This window comes from Rhinoraja longicauda, chromosome 11 (genome assembly GCF_053455715.1).
Source record: "Rhinoraja longicauda isolate Sanriku21f chromosome 11, sRhiLon1.1, whole genome shotgun sequence".
Taxonomy (NCBI): domain Eukaryota; kingdom Metazoa; phylum Chordata; class Chondrichthyes; order Rajiformes; family Arhynchobatidae; genus Rhinoraja; species Rhinoraja longicauda.
Window position 1 is genome coordinate 11,826,562 of NC_135963.1, and position 27,272 is coordinate 11,853,833.

At 45.8% G+C, this 27,272-nt stretch overlaps 1 protein-coding gene across 1 annotated transcript in view; it reads right to left on the minus strand.

Moving 5' to 3' along the window:
- alg14 (ALG14 UDP-N-acetylglucosaminyltransferase subunit) overlaps nt 1-25,641 on the minus strand; it is a 63,496-nt gene extending 37,855 nt beyond the window's left edge. Inside the window, exons 1-3 of the mRNA XM_078408275.1 lie at nt 25,288-25,641; nt 21,018-21,169; nt 524-646 (exon numbers count right to left, since the gene is read on the minus strand). Of these exons, the coding sequence (XP_078264401.1) occupies nt 524-646; nt 21,018-21,169; nt 25,288-25,423 (411 nt within the window). The 5' untranslated portion in view covers nt 25,424-25,641. The remainder of the gene's footprint in view (nt 1-523; nt 647-21,017; nt 21,170-25,287) is intronic.
- Between the last annotated feature and the right edge of the window lie 1,631 nt (nt 25,642-27,272).

Genomic DNA, 27,272 nt, shown 5'->3' on the forward strand with positions numbered 1-27,272 from the left:
TTGAAGCCCCCACCGGGCAATGGAAAGTCCCAGGTGTACAAGGACACCCAGGTCTCGTTGCATCTCCCCTTTTCCTAATCTGACACCATTCAGATAACAATTTGCCTTCCTGTTCTTGCCACCAAAGTGGATAACCTCACATTTATCCACATTATACTGCATCCGCCATGCATCGGCCCACTCACCCAACCTATCCAAGTCAACCTGCAGCCTCATAGCATCCTCCTCACAGCTCACACTGCCACCCAGCTTTGAGTGTCATCCGCAAACTTGGAGATATCACGTTTAATTCCCTCATCTAAATCGTTAAGTGTATATTGTAAATGACCGGGGTCCCAGCCCTGAGCCTCGCGGCACCCCACTAGTCACTAGTTTATCAACATACTGTACAACTGGCCAACTCTACAACTAAAATGTTTGATGTTAAAATTTCCACACATCTAGGAAAGATGAAGATAGAAGCAAGACATGTGGCCTGTAAAGGTCGTGTGGACGTGCACAGATGCCACTTGGTCATACATACCATGTCTGGTTTCAGCTGGAATACCAGCGGGATGGAATACAACAGCGCGTACAATGTTGAAACCACTGAAGATGTCCAGGACTGACGGACCTCACGACTGCGTGGAATCCGATGAATGGTGTACTGCAAAACAAGCGGAAAGAGGGAAGGTTGCTGATGGTATTAATGTACTCTGTAAACACCACAATAAAAACAACAACAAAAAAAATTCAAGATATAGAAAAAAAGTTCAGTATTTATCATATAGTATTAAGATTGCAATGTGAAAGAGAAAAGATGCTTGAAATGCACTGGAGGAGAAAAATAATGAGTATGAATTGACACTGATATTTTGGGAATTTTACAGGCAGTGCTCGTCAGGACTCCCAAGTCTCCTGGACAATCTAAACCCCTTGCATTTGTGTACAGGAAAAATAGGTCCCAGAGGACCTATCTCAACTCAGTTTCCATCTCAACTACATTCAGCTTGGGATCACCTTGACATTAAGAACATCTATGTCAGGATGCTATTCATTGAACACAGCTGAGCCTTCAACACCATAATACTGAATAAGCTCATCTCTAAACCTCTGGACTACAGCCTGAGACCTCTATCTGCGACCTATCCAAGTATCTGCAGTTCTTTGAATGTACAAATAGCCTCAGTATCTCCAGGAGCACCTCCTGGTGCTATCACGTGATCGACACAGACATTTTGGGATTTTCTATCCGATGAGTGTAGATGCATTCCGAGACAAAAAAAAAGGATGACTTTATTGAAGCTCCATTGCGGAGTCTCTTTCTTGCTATCTGATCTGCTGACTCCTGGTCAAAGTAGATGGATCAGCCATGATTGAATGGTGGAGTAGACGGTGAGCTAAATGGCCTAATTCTGCTCCTATAACTCATGAACTTGTGAAGTTGCTTTTCTTTGTCTCCAGCCTTTGCCTACTGCGTTACTCCACGGTTCCTTCCACAACCGGCTGCACCACGTTCAATCGCATGCAAAGATGCGATGATGCATTAACAGTTCTGCTGGAGTGAAACCAACAGAAAGGATGTGGATTCATAGTCTACTCAAGCACAGAGTTAGCTAATTTATTGAGTCATCGTGAAGCTACAGGATACATGGAACACTGACATCCTCGTGGCTACTTTAAGCCCAAATACACAACCTTCTGTTGCTCCTGTGGAAGTAGAATGATGCAGAACAGTGAGTAAATGTTTGGCACTGTTACATCACACAAAACTCTCAAACAATTAGGGGCGGCACGGTGGCGCAGCGGTAGAGTTGCCGCCTTACAGTGCCAAAGACCCAGGTTCGATTCTGACTATGGGGCCTGCCTCTACAGTCATTGTACGTTCTCCCCGTGACCTGCGAATGTTTTCTCTGAGATCTTCCGTTTCCTCCCATACTCCAAAGACGTATGGGTTTGTAGGTTAATTGGTTTGGTATCAATGTAAAATTGTCCCCAGTGTGTGGAGGATAATGTTAATGTGCGGGGATCGCTGGTCGGTCCGGACTCGGTGGGCCGTAGGGCCTGTTTCCGCGCTGCATCTCTAAACTAAACCAAACAATGTGAAGTAAATTGTCATACAGCAATTCATCCAACACTCCATGTATAGCAAAGATTCATCTCAGCATTCAGTCACACATTTACTATCTTTTGAAAGAATATTTGAAATAGACCCATAGGGTCAGATAGCATGGAAACTTGACACCTGGCCCTCATTCATGCTGACAGGTTTCATAACTAAAAGGTAGACACAAAATGCTGGTGCAACTCAGAGGGACAGGCAGCATCTCTGGAGAGAAGGAATGGGTGACGTTTCGGGTCAAGACCCTTCTTCAGACTAACTCATAACCAAGCTAGTCTCATTTATCCATGTGTGGTCAATATTGAATAGTGAAAGGCCTGGATAGAGTGGATGTGGAGAGGATGTTTCCACTAGTCGGATAGTCTATGACCAGAGGCCACAGCCTCAGAATTAAAGGACGTTTCTTTAGGAAGGAGATGAGAAGGAATTTCTTGAGTCAGAGGATAGTGAATCTGTGCAATTCTTTGCCACAGAAGGCTGTGGAGGCTGTCAATTAGATATTTTTAAACCATAGATAGATTCTTAATGAGTAAGGGTGTCAGAGGTTATGGGGAGAAAGCAGGAGAATGGGGTTAGGAGGGAAAGATAGATCAACCATGATTGAATGGCGGAGTAGACTTGATGGGCCAAATAGCCTAATTCTGCTTCTATCACTTATAGACAATAGGTGGAGGAGGAGGCCATTCGGCTCTTTGAGCCAGCACCGCCATTCAATGTGATCATGGCTGATCATTCTCAATCAGTACCCCGTTCCTGCCTTCTCCCCATAACCCCTGACTCCGCTATCCTTAAGAGCTCTATCTAGCTCTCTCTTGAATGCATTCAGAGAATTGGCCTCCACTGCCTTCTGAGGCAGAGAATTCCACAGATTTACAACTCTCTGACTGAAAATGTTTTTCCTCATCTCAGTTCTAAATGGCCTACCCTTTATTTTTAAACTGTGGCCCCTTGTTCTGGACTCCTCCAACATTGGGAACATGTTTCCTGCCTCTAACGTGTCCAACCCCTTAATAATCTTATATGTTTCGATAAGATCCCCTCTCATCCTTATGACCTTATGATCTCCCTAAACTCTTCCTATCCATGTATGTGTCTAAAAGTATTTTAAACATCACAATCGTAATAGAGTCATACAGCAACAACTCATCCCTTCTGACCAAGACGCCCCTCCAAGCTAGTCCAATTTATGTTTTTCGCCAAATTCCCTCTGAAGCTTTCCTATCCATGTACCTACCCAAATTGTCTCAACTATTCTGCCACTGGAGAATATTTGGTAGCAGCCACCCCCTTTCCTCTGAAGAGCGTTTGAAATAAGAAAATGCAATACTAATTTACTTTTGGCTGAATTAATTGTGACCATCGTCAAGAAGCTTCACAATGCTTTGGCCCAAATGCTTTGCACACACACACACACACATGTATAAACACTCACCCACGTGTGCCCACACACACATAACCACACACACACGTGTACAAACACACATTCCACTGGGTGGCGCCGTCAGCGATGGCAGCCTCGCCAACGGTCTGTCTGTCTTTTTGTCTTTTTTGTTATTTTTAGTGTTTTAAAACTATGCGTTAATGTTGGGGTGTGGGGGAGGGGGTCGGGGGGGAAAGTTTTTCAAGCTCTTACCTTGCCGGAGATGCGATTGTTTTCCGGATCGTATCTCCGGTCGCTCTGCGGCCTAACATCATGGAGCTGGCGGCCTTGCTCAAGACTGACTTTGAGCCCCACCGCGGGGCCGTGGACTTACCATCGGAGCCTGCGATCCCTTGCCTGGGACCGACGCTCCAACTGCGGCCTGCGGATTTCAACATCGAGGAGCTCGCAGTCTCGGGTAGAGACTGATGGCGGGAAGCTCCAAAGTCGCAAGAGGTTCGACCAGCCCCGACCCGGGGTCCGATCGCCCTGACGCGGAGGACCCGACCACTGGCTATGGGGGGCCAAGATCGCCCCATCAACAGAAGGCTCGAGGCCCCGACCACGAGAGGACAAAGAAGGGAAGAGATTGAACTTTGTTTTTGTCTTCCCTCAAAGTGAGGAATGTGGAAGAGTCGCTGTGGTGGATGTTCATGTTAAAATGTATTTTGTGTGTTTTATCGCTTTTTATTGGTGTGACTGTAGGGCAAATCAAATTACTCGTATGTTGCAAAACATACTTGGCTAATAAAGTATGATTATGATACCCACACACACACAGTTGACCTTCCATACTTTGATACTCAGGAAATTGAAGCCAGGCGCAGTTTTTTGACGAAGAAGGATTGGAACACAAGGAGAACTGACAAGCGAGTCCTTGTTATAAAGTTTATTTTCTATCCTGTCCTGCCCAAAACAGGAAAAAGAAATACAATGATTTGATTCCTGCTGGGTGTTTTATGAAATTATTCATGGCCACAGTCACAAGCAGAGGACACAAACAAACATTGCTTCCAATTCCACTTTCCCTGACCATGTCCTTCAACTCAACTAAAGTGGCGTCCTGTACACAACATGATGCAGCAACAACATTGTTCTCTTCCAGCTGGCATCTCCTCGAATGCAGCCAAATTTCCTCAGTACACATCAAAAGTCAGAATCCTCCTCTCCCTAAATAGAAACGTATTGTTTGTTTTGCTGACGATTTTGTACATGGAGTGATTGCTAGTCCATGTGGGGCTAGCCCGTGTACAGGTGACATTATGGGGCAGAGGGTGGTAGTGGTATTGCGTTCCTACAAACAAGAATGAAATGCCATTTTTCCATAATGTGAAGTTGTGCAAAAAATGATTTGGTATAAAATTTGCAAATTCTGTACGGGCGAATTTAACAGCTCAACCGCACTGGATTGTCACGTGGACCTTAGTAAAGTGACGTCTTTTTTAAAGACTCGCCAAGTTTCTAGGCACCAAATAGCACCTTTCAAACCCGCGTGCCTTTGAGATGTTGGAGGAGACCAGAGCATCAGGACAAAACCCAGGGAGAACATGCAAACTCCGCACTGGCAGCAACCGAGGTCAGAATCGAACCTGGGTCTCTGCCGCTGTGAGGCAGCAGCCCTACTAGCTCCATCACTGTGGCGTCCTGGTAACTTTAGGTAACTAACCTACAAACAACTTCCTCCCCCCCACCTTTTCCTCCCTCTTCCCTATTTCCCACCTGGATCCACACCCATTTCTCCCCTTCCTCCTCATCCCCGCCCCCTCCCACCTATATTGCTTCCTCTGGCTTCACAATTTGTCCCTCTTCTATCATCTCCTTGTCTCACACTTTTCTCTTTTCACCTCTGGTCTTTGTCCAACCATCTAAAATCAAAAAATTCCCCTCACTTGTATTTGCCTATTATTTGCAAAGCTTGCCCCTCCTCTCTTCCAGCTTTCTCTCTCCCCTCTCCCCCCCCCCCCCCCCCCCCCCCCCCTGAAGAAGTCATGAAAAGACATGATAGAAAACATGAAAAGTCACCTATCCAGAACCAGGGGATACAGTCTAAGAATAAAGGGGCAGGCCATTTAAAACTGAGGTTAGAAGAACCTTTTTCAACCATAGAGTTGTGAATTTGTGGAATTCTCTGCCACAGAAGGCAGTGGAGGCCAATTCACTGGATGAATTTAAGAGATTAGATAGAGCTCTAGGGGCTAGTGGAATCAAGGGATATGGGGAGAAGGCAGGCACGGGTTACTGATTGTGGATGATGAATTCACAATGAATGGCGGTGCTGGCTCGAAGGGCCAAGTGGTCTCCTCCTGCACCTATTTTCTATGTTTCTATGGTTCTCCAGAGGTATTGGCTGACCTGCCGAGTTACTCAAACACTTTGTATCTTTATATTAACCTCAAGTTGTTTTATATATTTTTTTTTAATTGCCTGACATTTTTGGAAGAACTTCCTGAGAGGAACAGGATACAGCATAGCAAGTTTCATATTTAATTTTATCACAAAGCAATTTCACCAAAGACTTCTTTCCTTCTTAAATTATTCCGTTTACACGAGATAATAGTCCACCATCAGCAGACTACACCTAATTTGCAAGGAAAATGATCATCAAGCAAATAAAAACAGCAGCCCGTTTAGTGTAAAATTTGCACTATTCAAACTGCACTGAAGAACGTTAGCGTTTCCCTCTACTATCTAATAACTTCCACGAAAAGCTTCCCACAGGTCTCTTCCTCACAATTTCAATTTGGAAATTGGCAACTGAAAGAGAAACAAGAGATATGGGAAATGTTACCCCCATTGTACAGGTCTTGTGGGAGTCTGGAGAGATTACAATAACACAGGGGCCAAGAAACTTTCCCTTCAAAGGCAGACAATGATGCTATCAATCATCTTAATCAGTCCATCAATTTGATAATTCAAGCCAAGAACAACATTCACCATTGTCCGCTATTTGGCTTTCATGTAACTTTGACATCAAACAGTTTGGTTGCTCACACACTCAATTTGATTCGAACGTAACTTTGCTGCCTCTCGTTCTCTAATGGATGATTTCCCACCTACACACTATGTATTTCTATGTAACTGGTGCCAGACAGTTTCTACCCAAGGTATAGGCACAAAATGCTGGAGTAACTCGGCGGGACAGGCAGCATCTCTGGAGAGAAGGACTGGGTGATGTTTCAGGTCGAGACCCTCTTTCGGAGTTTCTACCCAGCTGTTATCAAGTGAACCATCCTCTCACCAACTAGACTGTCTGTTATTGCATTTTATCTTGTATCCTGTATCTGTACACTGTGGACGGCTTGATCGTAATCACGTAGAGTATTTCCGCTGACTGGATGGCACACATTAAAAAGCTTTTCACTTAACTTCGGAGCACGTGATAATAAACTAAACTAAACTAATCTGGACGTCTTTCTTCGTGTCACTGACTGCACTAGGGTGGGCCTCATTCTCCCCTCTGTAAACATATCATCCAAGCTGTGTGGTCCATAACCAAGTCCTACCCTTCATTCTTTACTTGCCGAACCACACTGGCTCCACTTTAAGTAACGCCTCAGTTTCAAAGTGTATTCGCATTTCCAAATGCCTCTGTGGCCTTTTCATCACCTTCGTCCAGTTATGCACTCCTCTAATTTAAGTCTCTTGAACATTTCTGGACTTGACGTCAGCTGCCTAGGCCCTAATCTCTGGAATTCCTCCTCTAAACCCCTTTTCATTCATGGGGTGGTGGCTATATGTGGAGATCGATCAGGCAGGTACATAAGATCATAAGGAATAGGAGTAGAATTAAGCCATTCGGCCCATCAAGTTTACTCCGCCATTCAATCGTGGCTGATCTATCTCTCCCTCCCAACCCCATTCTCCTGCCTTCTCTCCATAACCTCGGACACCTGTACTAACCAATAATCTAACTATCTCTGCCTTAAAAATATCCACTGATGGCCTCCACAGCCTTCTGTGGCAATGAATTCCACAGATTCACCACCCTCTGTCTGAAGAAATTTCTCCTCATCTCCTTCCTAAAAGAACATCCTTTAGTACTGAGGCTTTGACCTCGAGTTTTAGACTCTCCCACTAATGGAAACATCCTCTCCACATCCAAGCCTTTCGCTATTCTGCATGTTTCAATGAGAACCATGAACCATGAGAACCATAGGGGCAGCACGGTGGCGCAGCGGTAGAGTTGCTGCCTTACAGCGAATGCAGCGCCGGAGACTCAGGTTCGATCCTGACTAGGGGCGCCGTCTGTACGGAGTTTGTACGTTCTCCCCGTGACCTGCGTGGGTTTTCTCCGAGATCTTTGGTTACCTCCCACACTCCAAAGACGTACAGGTGTGTAGGTTAATTGACTGGGTAATATGTAAAAATTGTCCCTAGTGTGTGTAGGATAGTGTTAATGTGCGGGGATCGCTGGGCGGCGCGGACTCGGTGGGCCGAAGGGCCTGTTTCCGCGCTGTATCTCTAAATAATTTTTTTTTTTTAAAAACCCTCATTCTTCTAAACTCCAGCGAGTACGCTCATCATAGGTTAGAAACATAGAAAATAGGTGCAGGAGTAGGCCATTCGGCCCTTCGAGCCTGCACCACCATTCAATATGATCATGGCTGATCATCCAACTCAGTATCCTGTACCTGCCTTCTCTCCATACCCCCTGATCCCTTTAGCCACAAGAGCCACATCTAACTCCCCCTTAAATATAGCCAATGAACTGGCCTCAACTACCTTCTGTGGCAGAGAATTCCACAGATTAACCTACTCATTCCTGGTACGATAACAACAGTTAAAAGTCACTTGAACAGGTACATGGATAGGAAAGGTTTAGAGGGATATGGACCAGATGCAGGCTAATGGCAATATCTGAGACGGGACATCTTGGTTGGCATGGACTAGTTGGACGAGAAGGTCCTGTTTCCGTGCTATATGACCCTATGACCTCTGAAGCCATTATTATTTCTGGAATGTGGCTGCTTATGGTGAGACCAGTGCAAGAGCATTTTACATCCCATTCTGCTGATAGGATATGGCTGTAGAAGGTTGGAAGAATGGTCTGAAGAAGGGTCTCGACCCGAAACGTCACCCATTCCTTCTCTCCCGAGATGCTGCCTGACGCGCTGAGTTACTCCACCATTTTGTGATAATGATAGGACATGGCAGTCAGCTGCCTTCTTCAACCAATGCAAAACTTTCATTGAAAGAGTTTTAATTTACTTTACTGTCGAGATACAGTGCGGAAACAGGCCCTTCGGCCCACTGAGTCCGTGCCGACCTGCGATCACCGCATGCACTAACACCATCCTACGCACGAGGGGCAATTTACAATTTTTTACTGGAGTCAATTGACCTACAAGCATGCACGTTTTTGGAGTGTGGGAGGAAACCGGAGCACCCGGAGAAAACCCACGTGGTCACAGGAAGAGCGTACAAACTCTCTGTACAAGAACGTACAGTCAGTACCCGTAAACAGGACTGAACCCGGGTCTGTGCTGCTGTAAGGCAGCAACTCTACCACAGTGTCAGTGTGCCGCCCCTGATGGGAGGGAGGTCCAGGAGTTAAAACCCGCGATGATGAATGACTGGCAAGATATTTCCAGGTTAGAATGATGTGTGACTTGGAGGGGAGCCAGTATGTGGGTGGTGTTCCCATGCACCTTGTGCTTCTTGGTGGTAGAGGTTGGAACGTTTCACAGGTGCTACGGGATTAGTTTAGGTAACTAACTCCAGTGCACTTTGTAGCCTGACCTTCTGGGTATTCCCTACATTCCCTGTTTATTTTTTAAAGCAGATTTTTAATACCTCAAGTATGTTGCTTTTGGATTAAAATCAGTTGCTGTTGCTTTAACAAGGTGCACAACTGGCGTTTTGGTCTTTATCACTGTAAATACATATCAAAGACGTACACTGAAGCCTTTTGCACAAGATTTCCTCTTTTTTTTTCCCTAGCTTAATGATAAAGGAGAAAATATTTGCAGTTGTATACAGGGAAGCATGAGCTTTGTTTAGTTTGGAGATACAGCGTGGAAAAAAGGCCCTTCAGCCCACCGAGTCTGCGCCGCCCCGTGATCCCCGCACACTCGCACTTCCTACATGCTAGCTCCAATGTTACAATTCTTATCGAAGCCAATTAGCCTACAAGCCTGTACGGGTTTGGAGTGTGGGAGGAAACCGGAGCACCCGGAGAAAACGCGTGCGGTTACGGGGAGAACGTACAAACTCCGTGCAGACAGTACTCCGTAGTTCAGGATGGAACCCGGGTCTCTGGCGCCATAAGGCAGCAACTCTATCGCTGCGCTGCCGTTTCGGAGGTATTTCAGTGAATTTTCAGCCATTTAATTACATTAGTCTGTGGTACGGAAGTGAAGAAGCCAAAATAAGCACAGCACAGCACATCACTGCTATGAGGCAGGTTTGGTCTTTAAGTGGTCAGCATCCTCAACATTTTGCTTCAGCATTTACATCGTTCACTTTTGATGAATTCAGATAATTAATTCTTCTCACTTTGTTATAATGAGGTCAACTCTCATGCTTCTTAACTCCAGTCCAATTTTACTCACTATATCTCTGAGGACAACCTAAAATGTGAATAAATACTGTCTGATTACAAGGTCAGTAGTCCCTTCGTTCGGTACAGAGACTAAAACAGATGTGGCTTCAGAAATCGCCCATATACCTACCCAAGACTTCCTCACCTTTGAACTCCAACCCTCATGTCGTAAAGGTCAGCATCCTAAGTGCCCATCAAACCTCAAACAAAGGTCTGCAATGTTTCCCACGTAAATATAACGGGGCAATGAATGCCAAGGAAAAAGGAAAAGAGGTCGCCCCGGGAACAGCTGGAGAAGAGGTGTCCAGGCAGGAATGTCTGGGAGTGGGCTCAACTGGGGAGATCTCGAACGAACCACCAACAACCGAGTGAGGTGGAGGACATTTGTCAATGGCCTATGCTCCCTAGAGGATAGAAGAAGAATGAATGCCACCCTTGCCAGCAATGCCCCCCACTTGTGGAGGAATAATAACTATCAAAAATCATAATAATAATAATATTCATTTATTGTCATTGCAACGAGTACAACGAAATTAAAAAATAGCCAATCCTGACGGTGCATAAAAACATATATGCAATAAATGCAAAAACAAATAAATACAATTATATTAAGTACAAAAGATTTTTTAACAGTGTTGCCTAGTGCAGAAGGTAGTGTTCAGTTCTCGTATAGCCCTGGGGTAAAAACTGTTCTTAAGTCTGTTTGTTCGGGATTTGATCGACCTGAAACGTCGACCAGAGGGCAGATGAACAAACAGACGGTGGCCGGGGTGGGATGGATCTTTTATTATTTTGCCTGCTCTACTGAGGCAGCGTAGGCTGAACAGGTGCTCCAGGGAGGGCAGTGAGCAGCCGATGATCTTCTGGGCCGTCGTGATGACCCTCTGAAGGGCCTTCCTGTCCTTTTCTGAGCAGCTGGCATACCATGTGGTTATACAGTATGCCAGCACACTCTCGATGGAGCAGCGATAGAAGGACATCATGAGCTTCTCCTGCAGGTTGGTTTTCCTGAGGATCCTCAGGAAGTGGAGTCTCTGCTGTGCCTTCTTTACTGTGGTGATGGTGTTGGTATACCAGGTAAGATCCTCTGCGATGTGCGTACCCAGGAACCTGAAAGCGGGTACCCTTTCCACACAGACCCCATTGATGTAGAGTGGGTCGTATTCTACACTGGTTTTCCTGAAGTCAATTATAAGTTCCTTTGTTTTGGAGGAGTTCAGGACAAGATTGTTCACTGAACACCATGCTGCCAGCCTTTGGATTTCATCCCTATAGGCTGTCTCATCTCCTCCTGAGATGAGTCCAACCACAGTCGTGTCATCCGCGAACTTGATGATGGCGTTGGTGGGATGGGTGGGGGCGCAGTCGTGAGTGTAGAGGGAGTAAAGGATGGGGCTCAACACACAGCCCTGTGGTGAGCCGGTGCTCAGTGTAATGGTGGAGAGGTGAGGGCCTATTTTGACGGTCTGGGGGCGAGGAGAGGTGAGGGCCTATTTTGACGGTCTGGGGGCGGTTGGTCAGGAAGTCCTTGATCCATTGGCAGATGGTTTAGGAAAATCCAAGGTCAGAAAGTTTGGTGACCAGTCTGCTCGGGATGACCGTGTTAAAGGCAGAGCTGAAGTCGAGGAAGAGCATCCTCACATAGCTCCCCTGGTGTTCAAGGTGGGTCAGTGCAGTGTGAAGAGCAGTGTCGATGGCATCCCCTGTAGACCTATTTGCTCTGTAGGCAAACTGGTATGGGTCGAAGGTGGGTGGGAGGCTGGCTTTGATGTGCTGCAGGACCAGTCTCTCGAAGCACTTTGTGATGAGTGCTACCGGACGGTAGTCGTTAAGGCCGCTGATGACAGACTTTTTCGGCAGTGGGACCATAAGCACAGGAACAGAATTGGGCCATTCGGCCCATCGAGTCTGCTCTGTCATTCGATCATGGCTGAACTATCTTTCCCTCTAAACCCCATTCTCCTGCCTTTTTCCCTGTAACATTTGACGCCCTTATTCATCAATCTCTGGTTTAAAAATACCCAATGACTTGGCCTCCACAGCCATCTGTGGTAATGAATTCCACAGATTCACCACCCTCTGGCTGAAGAAATTCCTCCTCATCTTCATTCAAAAGGTACATCTTTCTATTCTGAAGCTGTGCCCTCTGGTTCGAAATGAAAATGGCCATGCTTTTGCAAGTCATGGGTGCACTTTTTGTTTCAATGAACTGGAAGCCAGAGCCTAACTGTATTCCTAGGCAATCAAAGGAATGTGTCACAGAGACTTCAGCATGTTGACACATTACAATCTCACCTGCCTCAGACATGTTAGTGGCACAACTCAATTTTTCAGTTTTTCTTCCGACACACTAACCCTGCAGTAATCATGTGAGATGCAAAATATTACAGAACTACAAAGTGTATGAGCATGGCCCCATACTTCCTATCACAGAGGCACGGTGATTCAATGGTAGAGTTGCTGCCTTACAGCGAATGCAGCGTCGGAGACCCGGGTTCGATCCCGACTACGGGTGCCGTCTGTACGGAGTCTGTACGTTCTCCCCGTGACCTGCGTGGGTTTTCTCCGAGCTCTTCGGTTCCCTCCCACATTCCAAAAACGTGCAGATATGTAGGTTAATTGGCTTGGAATAAATGTAAAAATTGCCCCTAGCGTGTGTGTAGGATAGTGTTAATATGCGGGGATCACTGGTCGGCGCGGACCCGGTGGGCCGAAGGGCCTGTTTCCGCGCTGTATCTCTAAACTAAACAGCAAAGGTAAAACCCAAGTTGCTGTACAACTTGCAGTGCAGTGGATCTACAACAAGAGGGACATATCAGAAGGCGAAAGATAGACACAAAATGCCGTATTGTTACTTAGTGGGTTCTGACAGCTTCAACGGAGAAAATAAATAGTTGACGTTTTGGGTCGAGACCTTTCGGTTCTTCCGTCTGAAGAAGGGTCTCAACCCGAAACGTCACCTAATCCTTTTCTCCAGAGATGCTGCCTGACCCGCTCAGTTACTCCAGCATTTTATGTCTATCTTTGGTGTAAACCAGCATCTGCAGTTCCTTCCTACACATATCACAAGGCCAGTCAGTACATGGGGAAACACAAGCAAGTTTTCCCTTGGGGTGTACTCCCTGACACCTTAGATATCTGATCACTCTAATCAGTCATTTTAAACTTGAACATCTCTCCTTTCAAACTGTTTCAATTCCATTCACAACCAAAGTATGCCAAGCTCCCCCTGTTCCCAAGCCTTCCAGTTGCTTTGACCATTTGCTTCTTGTCTCCCTGATCCTGTGGCTTAGTGCATGTGACACAGTGGCCAGAACCGAGTGGCATCAAAGTCAGAAGTAGTTGGTTCAAGTCCCATTCAAAGGCCCGAGTAGTATTTAGTTTACTTTAGGTTGGAGACTCAGTGCGGAAACAGGCCCTTCAGACCACCGAGACTGCACCGATCAGCCATCCCCGCACATTAACACTATCCTACACACACAAGGGACAAATTAAATTTATACCAAGCCACTTAACCTACAAAGCTGTACGTCTTTGGAGTGTGGGAGGAAACCGAAGATCTCGGGGAAAACCCACGCAGGTCACGGGGAGAACGTACAAACTCCATACAGACAGCACCCGTAGTCGGAATCGAACCCGGGTCTCTGGCGCTATAAGCGCTGTAAGGCAACAGCTCTCCAACTGTGTCACTGTGCCGCCCATATTTATGGTGCGGTCTTGAGGGAGGCACTCTCAGAGGTACAGCCTTATAGACAATAGGTGCAGGAGGAGGCCATTCGGCCCTTCGAGCCAGCACCGCCATTCAATGTGATCATGGTTGATCATTCTCAATCAGTACCCCGTTCCTGCCTTCTCCCCATACCTCCTGACTCCGCTATCCTTAAGAGCTCTATCTAGCTCTCTCTTGAATGCATTCAGAGAATTGGCCTCCACTGCCTTCTGAGGCAGAGAATTCCACAGATTCACAACTCTCTGACTGAAAAAGTTTTTCCTCATCTCAAATCTTATGGATGGACATATTCCATTCTGTTCTCTGGTGGGATGGAAAGGATCCCTATTTTGGAGCAGAGGAGTGATAATGGAACGTGGAACAGTAAGCAACAAGCCCTTCAGCCCACAACGTCTACGCCAAACACAATGCCTAGTTAGACTCATTTCCTTTGCCTGTATGTATGTGATCCATATCTCTCCATTCCTTGCATATCCATGTACCTCTGTAAAAGCCTCTTAAAAGTTACTATCTTATCTGCCTCCAACACTACCCCCAAGCATTCGCCATCCTCTGTGTAAAAAATCTTGCCCTGTACATCTCCTGTAAACTTTACCCTCTCGCCTTAAAGTTCAGGTCATAGGAGCAGAATTAAGCCATTCGGCCCATCAAGTCTCACTCCTCCATTCAATCATGGCTGATCTATAGACAATAGGTGCAGGAGTAGGCCATTCGGCCCTTCGAGCCAGCGCCACCATTCAATGTGATCATGGCTGATCTATCTTTTCCTCTCAACCTCATTCTCCTGCCTTTGACACCTTTGCTAATCAAGAACCTGTCAATCTATCTCCAATGGAGCGAGCCCTCTAATCTCTGACATATTCTGCTAATTCTATTTCCTCAAATGACATGAATCTTTAAAAAAAAATTGATCTGCTCAGTTGCAGAACAATGTTTTTTGAAGGACAAACAGCATAAAGCAAACCGGCTGCTGGATATCCTACGCCATCATCTGTAGGAGGTGCTGCCTCCAAAATATGGCCAGCAGTATCAGAGACTCACACCACCCTGGCCATGCCTGAAAACTGTAACGTCCAGGTTTAGGAGCAGCTTCTTCCCAACAACCACCAGGCTACTGAAGACTACGACCTCCAACTAAACTCTGAACTACGAACTGCCTTGATTGCTCTAGGGATTGGGGCTTTCTTTTTGTACTCCTTTATTATTGAACTTATTGTTGTTTATTATGGCACGTACTGTATACTATGTTGACATATCCTTTGTGCTGCCGCAAGCAAGAATCTCATGAAGCTTCTCGACCCGAAACGTCACCTATTCCTTTTCTCCCGAGATGTTGGCTGACCTGCTGAGTTACTCCAGCTTTTTGTGTCTATCTTCAAGAATTTGATGGTTCCGTTTTGACAATAAAACACTCTGGACTATCAAACTAATCTCTTCTGCCTTCCGTGACCCATATCCCTTCATTCCCTGCCTATCCATGTGCATTTAGAACTGAGATGAGGAAAAACTTTCAGAAGGCAGTGGAGGCCAATTCTCTGAATGCATTCAAGAAAGAGCTAGATAGAGCTCTTAAGGATAGCGGAGTCAGGGGGTATGGGGAGAAGGCAGGAACGGGGTACTGATTGAGAATGATCAGCCATGATCACATTGAAAGGCGGTGCTGACTCGAAGGGCCGAATGGCCTCCTCCTGCACCTATTGTCTATTGTCTATTTCTTCTCTGACTCTGCACGTCCCCTCCAGTTACAGTCACAGTTTAGTTTATTGTCATGCGTACCGAGGTACAGTGAAAAGCTTTTGTCGCGTGCTATCCATTCAGTGGAAAGACAATACATGATTTCAATAGAAGGTAGAGACAAAATGCTGGAGTAATTCAGACTGAAGAAGGATCGATTTAAACCATCATCTGCAGTATTTTTCCTGCATGATTTCAATCGATCCATTTCCAGGGCATAGATACATGATAAGGGAATAACGTTTCGTGCAAGGTAAAGTCAGCAAAGTCCGATCAAGGATAGTCCGAGGGTCACCAAAGAGGTAGATAGTAGTTCAATACTGCTCCCTGGTTGTGGTAGGGTGATTCAGTTTTAGATTTTAGATTTAGATTTAGAGATACAGCGCGGAAACAGGCCCTTCGGCCCACCGGGTCCGCGCCGCCCAGCGATCCCCGCACATTAACACTATCCTACACACACTAGGGACAATTTTTACATTTGCCCAGCCAATTAACCTACAAACCTGTACGTCTTTGGAGTGTGGGAGGAAACCGAAGATCTCGGAGAAAACCCACGCAGGTCACGGGGAGAACGTACAAACTCCGTACAGACGGCGCCCGTAGTCAGGATCGAACCTGAGTCTCCGGCGCTGCATTCGCTGTAAGGCAGCAACTCTACCGCTGTGCCACTGTGCCTGATAGCAGCTGGGAAGAAACTGTCCCTGAATCTGGTGGTGTGCCAGCTTTTTATACTTCCATACCTTTTGCCTGATGGGAGAGGGGAGAAGCGGGAGTGGCCAGATGCCTGATTGAATCTGTCTTTCTTACATTTTTCCAGCAAAGGTACTAAAAGGAAGCACAAGAATCGAAGCCAGCTACACGATTGACTGGGAGCTATCTGATCCTGGCTAGAATTGACTCTGAGTTCGAACTAGTGATAGTGAGGGTTGTATCACTGATTCTCACCACGGGTTGACAATCACTGCCCTCTGCTGGAAACACTCACGCACTGCAGATCAGACAGCATCACCACTGCGCTTAGCTGCAATGACAATTGTTCTGCAGGCAGAAAACACACAGCGCGCGGGACACAACACTGCTCTTGGCAGCAATTTCCAGCTCATGCTAACACCATCTCCGGAACGCCGGAGGTTGAGGGGAAACCTGATAGTCGGATATAAAATTATGAGAGATATCGATTGGGTAGACAGTCAGAATCTTTTTCCCAAGGGTGGAAATGTCAAACATCAGACGGCATAGTAGAAACACAGAACTGCAGGTGATGGTTAATACACAAAAGGACACAGAGTGCTGAAGTAACTCAGCGGGTCAGGGCAGTGTCTCTGGAGAACATGGATAGGTGACATTTTCGGGTTGAGACCCTTCTTCAGACTGATTGTAAGGGGGAGGGGGAAGGGAGAAGAAAGCTGAAAAAGGGCAGAGGAAGGATAAAACGTGGGAGGTAATAGGACGACACAGGTGAGGGAGGGGGGTTTTGACAGGCAGATGGTTGGAACAAAGGCCAGAGATAAGAACAGTAGGTGTGAGACTGTGTGAGGGGGGTGCAGGGGACAAATAGGTGGGAGTCCAGGTTGGGCACAGGGGGAGGGAGGGGGGAAGAGTGTAGGGGAGAAAAGGAGGGGTATTAAGCTGAGAACGGCAAAGTTTAAAGAGATGTACAAAGGGAAGAATGATCTCAACCCGAAATGTCACCATTCCACGTTCTCCAGAGACGCTGCCCTGACCCGCTGAGTTACTCCAGCACTTTGTGTCCTTTTGTATATTAACCATCATCTGCAGTTCTTTGTTCCTACTATGCCCTCTAGGGTGACATGGTGGCATAGTGGTGGAGTTGCTGCCTTACAGCGCCAGAGACCCGGGTTCGATCCTGACCATGGGTGCTGTCTGTATGGAGTTTGTACGTTCTCCGCGTGACCGCGTGGGTTTTTTCTGAGCGCTCCGGCTTCCTCCCACACTCCAAAGACGTACAGGTTTGTAGGTTTTTTAAATTTTATTACTTACTTAAAAAAAAATAATCTTCAACACACATACAACATGGAGGAGATACATATTTAGTTACACCTGTTTTCACATATATTCTCTTCTTTTCATGTCTGTTATGAACATGGTTAATAATTACTTCCTCATTGGTAATAATAATTCACATATTACCTCAACAAGGATATCACTCATCATATACCTTATCTCTCGTACCACCTATGAATTGACTCCTGTAACTGTGATATTAACCAAACGATCAACCGGTGTAATAAAAATAAAAATAAATACGAAAAAGTAAATAAATAAACCAAGCAAAAAAGAAAAAAAAAAGGTGACTAGAATTCTGGCATCGCCTGTATTAATGGTGACCATCTTTTAACAAACTCGTCGGTTTTCAACTGTATTTTTGCTGTGAATTTCTCCATGATAAAGACACTTTTTACCCTGTCTCTCCATTGCGTTATGCTGGGGGGTTATGGCTTCAACCAGGACACTGCTATCATTTTTTTTGCTATCAAAAGTAGAATTCTCAGTAGATAAATTAGCTCTCCTGTCATGTTATCAGGGAGTATACCCAGTATACAGAGTGCTGGATCTAAAGTAAAGTTAATGCCCAACACCAGTTCAATTTCCTTTTGAACACTCTTCCAGAAATCCAGGAGCTTTGGACAATCCCAAAATATATGTGTGGAGTCCCCCACCATTCCACAGTCCCTCCAACATAGCTCAGATGTGTTACTATATTTTGATGTGATAGATGGAGTTTTAAAATACCGCATTTTCACCTTCCAATCAAATTCCCTCCATGTTGAGATCATTCCCTTCAATTTATCATATCATCATATATATACAGCCGGAAACAGGCCTTTTCGGCCCTCCAAGTCCGTGCCGCCCAGCGATCCCCGTACATTAACACTATCCTACACCCACTAGGGACAATTTTTACATTTACCCAGCCAATTAACCTACATACCTGTACGTCTTTGGAGTGTGGGAGGAAACCGAAGATCTCGGAGAAAACCCACGCAGGTCACGGGGAGAACGTACAAACTCCATACAGTACAGCACCCGTAGTCAGGATCGAACCTGAGTCTCCGGCGCTGCATTCGCTGTAAAGCAGCAACTCTACCGCTGCGCTACCGTGCCGCCCTGCTTTGAATGATTCCTCCTATTTTTCATCTGTTATTATAATATTTGTTTCCAACTCCCATTTTTCTTTGACATCCATATTGTTATCATTAGATTCATGTTGTATTATTTTATAAATTTTCGATATGACTCCTGTTTTTTGTCTCTTCCTCTGAAAATGACATTAACATTTCCTCTAATTTGGATGTTTTTTTTTACAAATATTCTCCCATTCCTTATGTTTCTGAAGGTAATGTCGTAGTTGTAGGAATTTATAAAAGTCACGAGCTGGCAGATTAAATTCCTGTGCAAGTTGTTCGAATGACTTCATGGTCTGTCCATTAAACACTTGTGCGATATATATTAACCCCTTTTTTGTCCAATTGTTATACCCCGGAGTCCATAGTTGATGGTAAAAAATCTGGGTTTATCGTTATTTTAGTGGCCCTACAAATGGAATTCGACAGTTTTAATTTATTTCATACTTCTGACCATGTTTTCAACGTTCCCTTGATCCAGTCATTACCCACCCTGAACCTCCTCTGTGCCATTTCAGTCAAGAATGGGAGTGATTCCAACGGTACCTTTTGTTCCATTCCCACCCACACCGCATCCGTCGCATTAGTTATCCACATAATTATAGCTCTAATTTGTGCCGCCAAATAGTATTTTTGTTTAATTAGGTAGATTCAACCCTCCCTTCTCTTTCGGGCAAAGAAGTGTCTTATATTTAATTCCAGCCTTTTTATTTTGCCATAAGAATTTTAATAAGATTCTGTCTAATATATTTTAAAAGTAGAATTAGAAACCCCATTAGGCAATGACTGGAACAAAAACAGCAATCTTGGTAGTATGTTCATTCTTATCGTTTCTATTCTCCCCATCAAAGTCAGTGGTAAAATTTCCCATCTAGCCAAATCCTTCTTTATCTCAGTTGTCAATTTCCCATAGTTTGCCTCAAATAGCTGTGATATAATGGGAGTAATAATAATACCCAGGTATCTAATCCCTTTATTAGTCCATTTAAAGTGAACCTTTCCCTCTAGTTCTGCTGGAATCTCACCTGAAAGCATCATAGCTACTGATTTAGTTTCATTGGTCACATATCCTGATATTTCTCCATATTCATTCAGGGTGTATAACAGGGCTGGTATAGATGGGGATGGGTCACCTATATATGTTAATATATCATCCGCGAATAAAGATCATCCGCGTCCCTTATTCCTTTTATCTCTTTATTTTTTCTTATTAACTCAGCCAACGGTTCCATACTAGCAGCAAATATTAATGGACTCGGACAATCTCCTTGTCTGACAACTCTTTTGAGGAAGAAAAAATCTGAGCAACAACCATTAACTCTGATCTGTGATTTGGGGTTTTTATATACCATTTTCATCCAGTCTATGAAAGTCGAGTGGAACCCAAAAACCTCCAATGTGCAGTATAGGAAACTCCATTGTACCCGATCAAATGCCTTTTGTGCATCTAAACTGGGCAACATGGTAGGTTGAGGATTACCTTTAGTGCACGATATAAGATTCAGTGTTCTCCTAATATTGTTGGCTCCTTGTCTACATTTAGAAACCATTTAGAACTGAGACGAGGAAAAACCTTTTCAGTCAGAGAGTTGTGAATCTGTGGAATTTTCTGCCTCAGAAGGCAGTGGAGGCCAATTCTCTGAATGCATTCTAGTTAGAGCTAGATAGAGCTCTTAAGGATAGCGGAGTCATGGGGTATGGGGAGAAGGCAGGTACGGGGTACTGTTTGAGAATGATCAGCCATGATCACGGTGAATGGCGGTGCTGGCTCGAAGGGCCGAATGGCCTCCTCCCGCACCTATTGTCTATTGAATAAAACCCGTTTGATCCAGTTTGATTAATTTGGTTATACATTTCTGCATTCTCTGTGCTAATATGTTTGTTAATATTTTTAAGTCATTACAGAGCAAGCTAACGGGCCTATATCCCTCACATGAGGTTTTGTAGGTTAATTGGCTTTGGTAAAGATTGTAAATTGTCACAGGTATGTAGGATAGTGATAGTGGACGTGGTGATCGCTGGTCGGCGTTGACTTGTTGCGTTGATCGGCCTGTTTACGTGCTATATCTCTGAACCCTAAAAATGTACGGGGCCACATTTTTCACACAGGGTGTGTGGTGAGTGCCTGGAACACACTGTGAGGGGTAGCGGTGGAGGCAGATACGATAGTGGGGTTTAAGAGGTTTTTAAGAGGCACACGTACATGCGGAGAATGGAGCAATGTGGATCATGGGGGGGCAGATGAGGTTAGTTTGTCTTGGTATTGTGTTCAATGCAGACATTGTGGGCCGAATGGCCTGTTCCTGCGCTGTTCCTGTTCTATGTTCATTCAATGTAGCACCTACCCGAGGTTCAGAACGTTCTTCGGTTCTTGCAGCCTCAAGTGCACGGACCTTGTCTTCACTCATCCTGTCCGTGTCTGCAATGACGTAATGCCTGGGAGCGTACGAGGCAGAGAGGCTGCCCACCAGCCTGAGAATTTCAGTCGTGTGTCCCCCTGCAAGAGAGACAGACGTGAAGGCAAACAGGTGATGGAACATTGAACAAGTGCCTGAATCTATCCGGTTTGACAATCTTCACAACCACCAGCGGTGGTGCAGCGGTAGAGTTGCTGCCTCACAGCGCCGGAGACCCGGGTTCATCCCTGACCACGGGTGCTGTCTGTACGGAGTTTGTACGTTCTCCCTGTGACTGCGTGGGAGTTTCCTCCCACACTACAAAGAGGTGCAGGATTGTAGGTTAATTGCCTTGGTAAAATTGTAAATTGTCCTTAGTGTGTAGGATAGTCTTGTGTACGGGGGGGTGATCACTGGTCGACGCGGACACAGTGGGCCAAAGGGCCTGTTTCCACACTGTAACTCTAAAGTCTAAGCTCAGAGCCCTTCTTCAGACTGATTGTGTAGGCAGGAGAAAGATGGAGAACACGTTGCGATGGGACAACGTCTGTTGGTAACAACTAGTATAAGAAAATAACTGCAGATGCTGGTACAAATCGAAGGTATCTATTCACTAAATGCTGGAGTAACTCAGCAGGTCAGGCAGTATCTCAGGAGAGAAGGAATGGGTGACGTTTCGGGTCGAGACCCTTCTTCAGACTGATGTCAGGGGGGCGGGACAAAGGAAGGATATAGGTGGAGACAGGAAGATAGAGGGAGATCTGGGAAGGGGGGGGGGAAGAGAGGGACAGAGGAACTATCTAAAGTTGGAGAAGTCGATGTTCATACCACTGGGCTGCTTGCAGCCTCGGCTTTCCCCCCTCGTCTAGTTTTGGTTGCACTATCGACTTTGGTATCGCACTATCATGGTATGGCTATCTGGTATTCATAAGGTCATAAGTGATAGGAGCAAAATTAAGCCAATCGTCCCATCAAGTCTACTCCGCCATTCAATCATGGCTGATCTATCTCTCCCTCCTAACCCCATTCTCCTGCCTTCTCCCCATAACCTCAGGCACCCGTACTAATCTATCTATCTCCGTCTTAAATATATCCACTGACTGCTTCCACAGCCTTTTGTGGCAAAGAATTCCACAGATTCACCACCCTCTAACCAAAGAAATTCCTCCTCATCTCTTTCCTAAAAGAACGTCCTTTAATTCTGAGACTATGACCTCTAGTCCTAGACTCTTCCACTAGTGGAAACATCCTCTCCACATCCACTCTATCCAAGCCTTTCACTATTCTGTACATTTCAATTAGGTCCCCCCCTCATTCTTCTGAATATTAATGATTACTGATTATTATTTTTTTTTAAAATTATTTATTATTACTTATTTTTTAAATTATCACCCCGACCCTCTCACTACGGGGCTGACCCATTTCTTCCACCATGCCGCCCCTTCACCAATACCCCATCCCTCTGGCTGACGTTTCACTGGAAACAAGAAACTGCACATGTTGGTTTACAAAAAAACCCCAACACAGAGTGCTGGAGTAACTCAGCGGTTCAGGCAACATCTCTGAAGAACATGGACAGGTGACGTTTCGGATTGGGACCCTCCTTCAGTGACAACTCCTTCTCCCATCTCCAACATTCCTCCTCCTCCTCGTGGACTCACCCTGCTGGCTTCTACCCTCTCTGGACCTTTTTATTTCCAACTGCCAGCACCACATCAACAGTCTTGACTTCCCCACCCCCCTTACCCACTCCAAGAGTCAAGAGAGAGTTTGATTGTCTAATGTTCCAGATAGAACAATGCAATTCTTACTTGCAGCAGCACAACAGAATGTGTAAACACAGTACACTGTAAACAATATCATAAACGAGAGAGAGAAAAAAAAAAGTGTGTAGACTGCAACTGCAGATGCTGATTTAGACCGAAGATAGGCACAAAAAGCTGGAGTGACTCAGCGGGCAGGAGTAACTTAGCGAGACCTGAAACGTCACCCATTCCTTCTCTCCAGAGATGCTGCCTATCCTGCTGAGTTAATCCAGCTTTTTTGTGTCTATCTTCAGATTAAACCAGCATTTGCAGTTCCTTCCTACACATTTCCAATATATATCTTCTTCTTAGGCCCCCTCGGTCATGGCTGACCATGGGTGATGCATCCTAGTTGGCTGCTTGCTCCACACCTCGGCCAGAGCAGCGTCGCTTGTGGCTGAAGGGACCAATGCGGGAGCGACAGTCTCTGTCGCAAAGGTCACATTTGTGTGTGTGTATATAAATCAGTCTGAAGAAGGGTCTCGACCCGAAACGTCACCCATTCCTTCTCTCCTGAGTTGCTGCCTGACCTGCTGAGTTACTCCAGCATTTTGTGAATAAATACCTTCGATTTGTACCAGCATCTGCAGTTATTTTCTTACACTATATATATATATATATATATATATATATATACACACTCCAATCTCACCCCTACTGAACGCATAGCCTTCCACTCACTCAGCAACAATCCAAACATAGCTATCAAACCCGCCGACAAGGGAGGTGCCGTATCCGTCTGGTGGGCTGATCTTTACCATGCTGAGGCCAGGCGCCAGCTCGCAGACACCTCCTCATATCTACTCCTTGACCATAACCCCACTGGCGAACATCAGGCCATCATCTCTCACACTTATAGAGCCTGAAGAAGGGTCCTGATCCAAAACATCACCTATTCATGTTCTCCAGAGACGCAGCTTGACCCACTGAGTTATTCCAGCACTTTGTGTCCTTTCATTGGCAATTCACTCTTCATCTGACACTCTTATGTGGCCTCTCCATCTCTAGCATTTGTCCGCCCAACTGCCAATCACTCCGCTCCCTCCACTGTATCCACCCATCACTTGCCAGGCTTGCCAGGGGCCTGAAGGGTCACCACTTGAAATGTCACCCATCATTTTACTCCAGAGATACTGCCTGACCCGCTGAGTTACTCCAGCATTGTGTGTCTCTCTTCACTATAAATCAGCATCTGCAGTTCCAGTCTACACATTTGCCAGGCTTTGTCTCACTCCCACCTCCATTGCAGCTTTCTCTCCCCTATTACAATCTGAAGAAGGGTCCTGATACGAAACGTGGTCTATCCATGACCTACTCCATGAGTTACTCCAGCACTTTGTGTTTTGCACAAAGTTCCAGGATCTGCACAGCGACACAAAAAGCTGCAGTTCCTTGTTATTACATTCCAGGGTCTGCCCTTCCTTGTGTCTCGTATCAATGTCACGTTGTTTTTTTGTGTGTTTGCAGAATGGGAAATAACACATAGATCAGCTAATTGTAAACACTGAAATTTAGAAGGATGAGAGGGGATCTTATCGAAACGTATAAGATTATTAAGGGGTTGGACGCGTTAGAGGCAGGAAACATGTTCCCAATGTTGGGGGAGTCCAGAACAAGGGGCCACAGTTTAAGAATAAGGGGTAGGCCATTTAGAACTGAGATGAGGAAAAACTTTTTCAGTCAGAGAGTTGTGAATCTGTGGAATTTTCTGCCTCAGAAGGCAGTGGAGGCCAATTCTCTGAATGCATTCAAGAACTAGATAGAGCTCTTAAGGATAGCGGAGTCAGGGGGTATGGGGAGAAGGCAGGAACGGGGTACTGATTGAGAATGATCAGCCATGATCACATTGAATGGCGGTGCTGGCTCGAAGGGCCGAATGGTCTACTCCTGCATCTAATGTCTATTGACATAATTGGCTTTGGGATGCGCTGAAACATTTTACATTTGCCATAAATGTAACCAGGTGTAATGTACGACTGTCAGGGGTTGTGGGGAGAAGGCAGGAGAATGGGGTTAGGAGGGAAGAGACGGATCAGCCACGATTGAATGGCGGAGTAGACTTGACCTACTTACTCACAAAATGCTGGAGTAAATCGATTTGTAAATTACTCCAGCATTTTGTGAATAAATCGATTTGTAAATTACTCCAGCATTTTGTGAATAAATCGATTTGTAAATTACTCCAGCATTTTGTGGATAAATCGATTTGTACCAGCATCTGCAGTTATTTTCTTATATATCTGACCTACTTGCTCCCTTGACCAGAATGGCCTAATTCTGCTCCTATTTACTTATGAGCCAGGGTGCATCAAGCGCACAAATCTCATTCGCTTCCGGGTTCCCATTCCATCATACATTGCAAATGTGGGGGTTGTGCGCCGGGCCTGGCTTACCCGCTGCTAGTGCAAACTTACCAGAGCCCACGACCACCAGCACGCTGGCGGAACCCCGCTCCCCAGCCGGCTTTGTCCTGAGTATGATGAAAACCCGTGCGAATACAATGCAAGCGAGTGCCAGCAGCGCAGCGGCCGCCCCGCAACACGGACCCATTGTTGAGCCCGGGGACCAGCTGTCACTCACTCAGGCGTTAGGGGCCAGCGGCCGCCCCGCAACACGGACCCATTGTTGAGCCCGGGGAACAGCTGTCACTCAGGCGCTAGGGCCAGCGACCGCCCCGCAACACGGACCCATTGTTGAGCCCGGGGACCAGCTGTCACTCACTCAGGCGCTAGGGGCCAGCGACCGCCCCGCTGCACACACTACGGAGCACCAGCAAATACTCCAGTCCTGTGCTTCTCCCGAGTTCAAAATCGCAAGCAGACGCTTCATCGCAGCACTCTCCTGTAGTGTAAGAAAATAACTGCAGATGCTGGTACAAATCGAAGGTATTTATTCACAAGATGCTGGAGTAACTCAGCAGGTCAGGCAGCGTCTCAGGAGAGAAGGAATGGGTGAGATGCTGCCTGACCTGCTGAGTTACTCCAGCATTTTGTGAAATATATATCCAACACAGGAGAGAGCACCTATTCACAAGATGTTGGAGTAACTCAGCAGGTCAGGCAGCATCTCAGGAGAGAAGGATTGGGTGACGTTTCGGGTCGAGACCCTTCTTCAGACTGAAGTGTGCAGTCTTCTCCATTCCTTCTCTCCTGAGATGCTGCCTGACCTGCTGATCTGTTGCAAGTAATTATGAAGTTCTCGATTAGAACATGTGTCAAAGGTTACAGGAGAAGGCAGGAGAATGGGGTTGAGAGGGGAAATGGTGGAGTAGACTCGATGAATGGTGGAGTATACTCGATGGGTTGACTGGCCTAATTTTGCTCCTCCATCTAATGGCAATATAGGTTGGCATAGAGGCGCAGTGGTAGAGTTGCTGCCCTGCAGCGAACAAAGACTCGGGTTCGATCGTGACTACGGGAGCTGTCTGTACGGAGTTTGTATGTTCTGCCTGTGTCCACGTGGGTTTTCTCTGGGTGCTCCGGTTTCTTCCCACACTCCAAAAACATAGGTTAATCTGCTTCAGTAAAATTGTAAATTGTCCCCAGTGTCTGATAGGATGGTCGGCGCGGACTCGGTGGGCCTAGAAGCCTGTTTCTGCACTGTATCTCTAAAGTTTAGAGCTGGAAAAGAGAGGTGGGATGGGACAAAACCTGGTTGAAAAACTAAACAGTATTGTATAATTCTGGGCTATCCCTCAAACAACATCAGTAAAATTCTTATTTGTTTGAAGTCAATGTGTGTGGGCACAATTGAATTTTTCCATATTAGTTGAGTTTAGTTGAATTGCCAGCTGTACTTCCTCAATTCTTTATTTGCTGTAAATCATTCTCTACACTTCCAAGTACTTTTTTTTTCTGTCAAAGCTACTTTCATTGCTAAAGCACATAAGCTGGGCTATCATAAGAGTTATACAGCATGGAGGCAGACTCTTCAGCCCACACCTCTACTGGGCTGAGGCCAGGCGACAACTCTCATACACCTCCTCCTACTTATCCTTGGACCATGACCCCACCGACGCGCACCAGACCTTGATATCACACACCATTTCTGATTTCATCACTTCTGGCTCTCTGCCCTCTAAAGCTTCCAACCTTATCGTTCCCCAGCCCCGCACGGCCTGATTTTATCTTCTCCCCAAAATCCACAAAAGAACTGTCCTGGCAGACCCATTGTTTCTGCCTGTTCATGTCCCACTGAATTAATTTCCACATACCTTGACTCCATCCTATCCCCCCGGCCCAATCCCTCCCTACCTATGTCCAAGACACCTTATACGCTCTTCGTCTTTTCAATGACTTCTATTTTCCAGGCCCCCACTCCCTCATCTTTACCATGGATGTCCAGTCACTCTACACCTCCATCCCCTATCCCCGAACTCTACCTCCGCTATATTGATGCT